This window comes from Pseudorasbora parva, chromosome 17, assembly GCF_024679245.1.
Source record: "Pseudorasbora parva isolate DD20220531a chromosome 17, ASM2467924v1, whole genome shotgun sequence".
NCBI classification, from domain to species: Eukaryota; Metazoa; Chordata; class Actinopteri; order Cypriniformes; family Gobionidae; genus Pseudorasbora; species Pseudorasbora parva.
Window position 1 is genome coordinate 6,194,296 of NC_090188.1, and position 8,251 is coordinate 6,202,546.

At 37.3% G+C, this 8,251-nt stretch overlaps 1 protein-coding gene across 1 annotated transcript; it reads right to left on the reverse strand.

Moving 5' to 3' along the window:
* Positions 1-2,833: 2,833 nt before the first annotated feature.
* On the reverse strand, positions 2,834-3,899 carry olig4 (oligodendrocyte transcription factor 4). Its single transcript, XM_067421942.1, has one exon. The coding sequence runs from the start codon at positions 3,831-3,833 to the stop codon at positions 3,078-3,080; it is 756 nt and encodes a 251-aa protein (XP_067278043.1). The 5' UTR covers positions 3,834-3,899; the 3' UTR covers positions 2,834-3,077.
* Between the last annotated feature and the right edge of the window lie 4,352 nt (positions 3,900-8,251).

Sequence of the window (8,251 nt, forward strand, 5' to 3'; positions counted from 1 at the left end):
ATTCAAAGGACATCTCTATAAAGTAATATTCTGGGTTCAATTCAAGTTCTTGCCTATTAGCAACATCTGTATTACAATGGAAGTCTAAAAGCAATGAACTTAAGATTTTATGCATTAAAATATTACTGTATATGTTAATGAAATATTTCAGCTTTAAACCTCTCATGAATACCTTGCACCTTAGACGTCACCAAGTTGTAAGTGCATTAAGGTAAACTTGATTTTAGCCCCAACCCTAACTTGAACTGCAAGATGAGTCAAATGTACCACAGATGCTGTTCATAGACTTTTCACATGGCTTTGAACTCAGATATTATTTATATATTTTAGTACATGATTAGGTATTATGCATTCACATTACATGCAGCAAGTAATTTACAAATAAAAGTAATATAGTAACATAAAAGTAACATACAGTAATTTAATAAATAAAATAGATTGCTCATCTATTTATTTATAAATAAAAAATACAGTAATATTATTAAAAGTACAGTAACTGTAACATTGTGAAATATTATTACTAATTTAAAATAACTTTAATTTATTTTAAAATATTATTTATTCCTGCACTGTAAAAAAAAATATTGTTTGTTTAACCTAAAAAAGTAAGTAACCTGGTTAATACATTTTGAGTTTACTGAAATTAAAAATAGAGTTGATCCAATGAAGGAAATTGGTTTAATAAATAGAAACTCAAAATATTATTGTATCGTATTGTATTGTATTGTATCTGAACCACATAAAAAATTTGATCAATCATGAAATTTGGCTGCATCCTCACAAATAAAACACACAATTGCCCAATATGCTTACAAAATCTTTTAATAATATTTGAAGAATGTTTTGTCAATTCTCAAAAATATTTATTGTACACTGTAAAAAAAAAAAAATGGTTTAACTTAAAAAAGTAAGTAACCTGGTTGCCTTAAAATTTTGAGTTTATTGAAATTAAAAATTTGAGTTGATCCAATGAAGGAAGTTTGTTTAATAAATAGAAACTGAAAATATTATTGTATCTGAACCACATAAAAAATTTGGTAATTAATGAAAATAGCACTATTTGGCTGCGTCATCAGAAATAAAACACACACAATTACTCAATATGCTTACAAAATATTTTAATAATATTTTAATAAAGGTTGTCGAATCTCAAAAAATGTCATTGTATTAACTCAAAATTTAAATTTCAATGAACTCAAAATTTTAAAGCAACCAGGTAACTTATTTTTAGATTTTGTTTTTACAGTGTGTGATTTTCAGCCTCATTACTCCAGTCAGTGTCACATGATCCTTCAGAAATCAGTCTAATACGCCGATCTGCTGCTCAAGAAACATTTCGGATTAATACTGTTGAAAAAATTAGGTTGATATTTTGTGGCCCCAAACTTTTGAATAGGAGTTCTTTAACCAATGAACCATCAATTGTAAATGAAACAGTGGAATTTACTACCCACATTGTCACTTTCAGTGGCATTTTTACCATGAGCCTCATTATTTCACACCTTCGTCTCCAACTACTGGTCATATCAGAAAGTCAGAAGAGTCAAATATCTTCCCTGATCTCTCCAGCTAACAAATGATGGTGTGCACAGCTGTCAGAGCCTCTCATGAAAACGACTCCCAGTGAGGACGGACTGAATATGATCACAGCTTTATTGGACAGTGACAAATCTTCCTGCACTAACATGAAAAGAAGCGCTGGCCGTCCCCTGCGTGTGCTGCACAATGCTGACGCGCCAACCTGGCGACAGCTTGCGTCTCTCTCTCTCTGATTGATGGCTGAGAGTAGGCCCCGGGCTCCGAGCGGTCTGGCCGCCTTTCTTTTTCATACATTAACTAGTCTCAGTACAGATGGTTCAGTCCAAAGGCAGCATTTTTTGTAGCGGTCTGAAATGATGCCTGTGTTTGTTAGCATATGCTAAAAACATAAACATGGTGTGGGCAATATTGCGGTAATGGTGCTCGATGAAAGCATATGGACTAATTTTATATTCATATATATCACAAAACACATTGACACACATAAACACTGACACATGATCTCAGAACAGATGAGCAGCTGCCTTTTTTAGCTCCTCATTATTTCAGTCACTCTATTTATATTAGCTTTATTTACATTACTATGAGTGGAATGATATTTTTCATTTATATTCAGTCATTTTTCTTGAATGATTTGATTTCCTATAATCCCTTCAACTAAAAATGTTACATTTTCATTTGGTCAGGCAAGTCAATTACTTATTTATTTTAGTTATTTAATTATTTAAGTCTATTTATTATAATTTTGAATGACAGCCTGGCATTATTAGCCTTTTTTTTTTTACGTTTTGAAATGGTTTAACTTTGGGACAAATTTGATCTCCATTGAGTAGTTTTTCATAGTCATAAAGCATATTACAGTACAAGAATATTAGCATTAGATAATATATAAATGTTTTTTAAATCTATCAAATATTTTATAATCTTCAATTTACCAGTTACCAGAAGGTCAAACTTAACATTTGACCTTCAGTCAATAAGATCGATAAATGATGCTGATCTAATCTGGTTTGACTGTGAATGCACATTGAGTCACTTGATAAAAACCATCTCTCTTATAGGTGAACTTCTCTAAATATATATATATATATATATATATATATATATATATATATATATATATATATATATATATATATATATATATATATATATATATTTTTTTTTTTTTTTTTTTAAATAATAATTTTTTGATTGACCAAATGAAGACAGGAGAAATCAGGAGATATTTTCATTATAATAATAAATGTTTAATTTAAGAAACAAAACTATACGTTTTCAATCTCCATTTTGCTACAAAGAACATACAAGCATTTATGTTCATACAGTCACTATTAAAAAACGCTTTTCAGCTATAACATTACAAAACATTCTTCAGTACAAAAATAGCAGCAGCTTGTTAGAAAAAACAAATTCTGTACAGGACATTTACAGTGTATACAACACAACTAGAAACACATCCAGATGTTTTCAGTTCTTTTTGAGTCTGTAATTCAACTTTCGGCCTACTCCAGTCTGGAGCCTGGGGCTCGCCTAAATCACTTCCCCATGGAGAGGCTGTGCAGGCTGGCTGTGGAAGCAGGGAGAGGCTGGCAGAGAGAGCAGGGGCAAGGCATGCCGGGGAAATGCCTGTAGCTGCTAGAGAGATGAAGAGGATCTTTCAGCAGGGTGGGAAGAGGTGGAGCAGGGAAGCCCAGATACCCAGCCGAGGGTGGAGAGTGAGGGGCTTGGGCTACAGACGGCGTGGTGGCGTGAGACATGGCCGAGGCGTTGCTCACCAGAGAGTGCAGGGATGGGGCAAGCGAGAGCAGTTGCAACTGGGGGGGCGGAGCAGCCGAAGTTGGCGGTAATACCCGTCTAGAGTGACTCTGAGCGCTTGCTCCGTACACATCACCTACCAGCTTCTTCATCTCATCCAGAGAGCTGGACAGCATGAGGATGTAGTTTCTGGCGAGGAGCAGGGTGGAGATTTTGGATAGCTTGCGTACAGATGGGCCCTGCGCGTAGGGCATCACCTCTCGGAGCCCGTCCATAGCCTGGTTGAGGTCGTGCATGCGTTTGCGCTCACGGCTGTTCACTTTCAGTCGTAGATCTTGGATGTCATCTTTGGAGCCATCCGACGACCGTACGTGGCTCTTTGCGCTGGAGTCAGAGCTCTGTGTCCGACCTTTCTCGGACCTGGGTTGCCCCGTTTCTCCGTAAGCTTGGAACATCTTGTTGGAGAAAAAGCTGGAGTCCACAGCCAGGTCGGGCGAAGAAGACCGACTGCATGTTGAACTTGCATCAGAATCCATCTTGATATTGGTTCCTCGAAGTCTTGGCTGAGAACAATCCACTTGCAGTCTAAAATGCAAAGTGTCCCCAAGCTGTCGTTCTCTGAGGATTCAGTTCGTAGGTCTGCAAGAGGAGTGAGTGTGTGTGTGTGTGTGTGTGAACACTGAGAGGCCTGCATTTATACTCCTCAGCATCACAAAGACACAATGAGACGCATAATGTGACATTAGGCCCAGAGCCAATGACAGAGGGGGCACACTTTCACCCCCACACACCCCTTCTCTTCCCCAATAGCATTGTATACACCCCGCCTCCACAAAACACACATATGCACACAGACACACAACACTGCAACAGCTAACACACGTATGTGCAAAAACACTTGGTTGCTAGAGTTCTAATATGTTCTAAACTAAATCAAATAAACAGAAAAGCAAGCTGTCGCTGTATTTACAAGTCACATAAAAGCTTTATTCTTTCTTAAGCTTTGTGGAAGTTGATGGACTCGATCTACTCCATCTGTGTTTTAATCATCGTTCTAAATCTGATACGGACATACAGTAGTAAAAAACTGATTTTCTCAGCTTTTTCTTTTTTAGGAAACTTACCCACATTCAAATATTGATAAAAATAGAGGCTCTGTTCTTTATTTTGATATATTGTGTGTTCAGATATTCATTCAAACTAATTATTCTGGGAGTTATGAAAGTTTTGTGAAAATGATCAAAAATGCTGGTGCTCACTGGAAACTTTACAAAACACTGGTGGGAATAGTTCAGTTATGACTAGTTGAAATATTTTTCTTTACACATTTTTTAATAATTATTTTTATATTTAAAATATAATTAAAGATAAACTGTTTGTACTGCTAATTTGTAAATCACTTTGGATAAAAGCGTCTGCTAAATTAATAAATGTAACAAAATATAGCTTTTTTATATTAGTGATAATCATTGGGAGTAATAGGGGTTACAAAAGACTCAAAAGTCGAATAAAATAATGATTAAATACACGTACTTACAAAGGCCGCATTAAAATAAAGTGTTACCGGGTTAGGATTGGGGTTTGGTTTAGGGTTAGTTGCATGTCATTTTGCATATCATTTATACAGGGAGTGCAGAATTATTAGGCAAGTTGTATTTTTGAGGATTAATTTTATTATTGTACAACAACCATGCTCTCCATGAACACAAAAAACTCATTAATATCAAAGCTGAATATTTTTGGAAGTTTTAGTTTTTAGTTTTAGCTATTTTAGGGGGATATCTGTGTGTGCAGGTGACTATTACTGTGCATAATTATTAGGCAACTTAACAAAAAACAAATTTATACCCATTTCAATTATTTATTTTTACCAGTGAAACCAATACAACATCTCAACATTCACAAATATACATTTCTGACATTCAAAAACCAAACAAAAACAAATCAGTGACCAATATAGCCACCTTTCTTTGCAAGGACACTCAAAAGCCTGCCATCCATGGATTCTGTCAGTGTTTTGATCTGTTCACCATCAACATTGCGTGCAGCAGCAACCACAGCCTCCCAGACACTGTTCAGAGCGGTGTACTGTTTTCCCTCCTTGTAAATCGCACATTTGATGATGGACCACAGGTTCTCAATGGGGTTCAGATCAGGTGAACAAGGAGGCCATATCATTAGATTTTCTTCTTTTATACCCTTTCTTGCCAGGCACGCTGTGGAGTACTTGGACGCGTGTGATGGAGCATTGTCCTGCATGAAAATCATGTTTTTCTTGAAGGATGCAGACTTCTTCCTGTACCACTGCTTGAAGAAGGTGTCTTCCAGAAACTGGCAGTAGGACTGGGAGTTGAGCTTGACTCCATCCTCAACCCGAAAAGGCCCCACAAGATCATCTTTGATGATACCAGCCCAAACCAGTACTCCACCTCCACCTTGCTGGCGTCTGAGTCGGACTGGAGCTCTCTGCCCTTTACCAATCCAGCCACGGGCCCATCCATCTGGCCCATCAAGACTCACTCTCATTTCATCAGTCCATAAAACCTTAGAAAAATCAGTCTTGAGATATTTCTTGGCCCAGTCTTGACGTTTCAGCTTGTGTGTCTTGTTCAGTGGTGGTCGACTTTCTGCCTTTCTTACCTTGGCCATGTCTCTGAGTATTGCACACCTTGTGCTTTTGGGCACTCCAGTGATGTTGCAGCTCTGAAATATGGCCAAACTGGTGGCAAGTGGCATCTTGGCAGCTGCACGCTTGACTTTTCTCAGTTCACGGGCAGTCATTTTGCGCCTTGGTTTTTCCACACGCTTTTTGCGACCCTGTTGACGATTTTGAATGAAACACTTGATTGTTCAATGATCACGCTTCAGAAGCTTGGCTATTTTAAGACTGCTGCATCCCTCTGCAATATATCTCACTATTTTTTACTTTTCTGAGCCTGTCAAGTCCTTCTTTTGACCCATTTTGCCAAAGGAAAGGAAGTTGCCTAATAATTATGCACACCTGATATAGGGTGTTGATGTCATTAGACCACACCCCTTCTCATTACAGAGATGCACATCACCTAATATGCTTAATTGGTAGTAGGCTTTCCAGCCTATACAGCTTGGAGTAAGACAACATGCATAACGAGGATGATGTGGTCAAAATACTAATTTGCCTAATAATTCTGCACTCCCTATAGTTTTTACTACAATAGCTATGAGTATTTACATTTAATCATTTAGCAGACGCTTTTATCCAAAGCGACTTACAAAAAAGGAGAGAGCAATAGAAGCAACGAAACAAACAAGGCCAACAACCTGTAATAGCTGTAAGAAGTCTCAGTTAATTAGCACAGTACACAATTGTTTTTTTTGTTTTTTTGTTTTTTTTGGGGACAAACAAACAAAAATTAATGGATAGTTAAGTGCTATTCTTTATTGGTCAGGTGCAACTGGAAGAGATGTGTCTTAAGATGTTTTTTAAAAATGGCTACAGACTCGGCAGCAACAGTAACAAGGACACTGTAAAAATAATGAGTTACCAATGTTTGTAAAGTCTAAAATAAAATGTGAATATTTGCAAGTTGTTTGGTATCGGGGGTGACCTGGTCATGTTCTTGACAGGTTTTATGAGATTCACTTGACAAAATCTCTTTCTCTGTGAGGTGTGTAAACTTGAGCAGGGTGTTTTAAAGGCAATCGAGGCACTAAAGACACAGGCAGGCTGAATTCCATTAGACACTATAGTGTGTGAAGAGCCTGTGAAAAGCCCCTGTGGAGGGTCAGTAAGAGAGCAGCTGGAGAGAGAGAGAGAGAGAGAGAGAGAGAGAGAGAGAGATATTACCAGTAGCACAGCTCTTTTAGAGGAGTCATTACCACCTCCATTACACACACACACACACACACACCGTATCTACACAAAACTAGATCACTCAGGAGCCCGATGCGAATGAACAGCTACTGCGGTCTAACTAATTGTTTCCCGTATTAACACAAAATAGAATTGTATCACTGTTGTAAAATTATTTAACTTCAATCTTTATACCAATGGATTTATTTATAGTTGACATTTTCTTGTTTCTTTGTTTTCAACAATAAGGAAGCAAGAAAAATGTCAACTATAAATATAGGCCAACTTATAATGTCATACCAGTATTTCACTCAGTATGTGTGTGCTGTGTATTTATGTATGCGTATTAGAGTATTACACAGCTTAGCAACATAAAAAAGTTATTATATCTAAAACTATTGTTCAAAAGTTTGACATCTGAACGTTTTAATACTTTTGTTTAGCAATGGTAAATGGACTGCATTTATATAGCGCTTTTAACAGACCCGTGGCCATCTAAAGCGCTTTACATCTTTACATTGTGAATGGGCGCTTTATATTCACCCATACACTCTCTCATTCACACACCGGGGCAGTGTCTCCCATGTAAGGCGCCATACAGTTCGTCGGGAGCAGTTAGGTGTCTTGCTCATGGACACCTAGACACATGGTCCGGTGGAACCGGGGATTGAACCACCAACCTTCCGTTTGTAGGCATTTTACATGAACCACTGAGCCACTGCCACCCCATGAAGTTAATGCAATGATGCATTACATTAATCAAAAGTGACAGTAAAAACATATAATCATGGCCTCCTAATAATCCCCATCCACTGAATTGGCTCTATCACCCTCTCTCCTCTCCACCTATCGCTGGTGTGTGGTGAGCGCACTGGCGCCGTTGTACTGGGGCTGACGTCGCATCATCCAAGTGGAGCTGCACACTGGTGGTGGTTGAGGAGAGACCCCTGACATGATTGTGAAGTGCTTTGGGTGTACATTAGTACATTTGAAAGCACTATATAAATGCCTCAAAGAAATGCCTCAAAGATATAATTTTACAAAATATTTCTATTTCAAATAAATGATGCTGAAAAAAAAAAAAAAAAAAAAAAAAAAAAAAATATATATATATATATATAT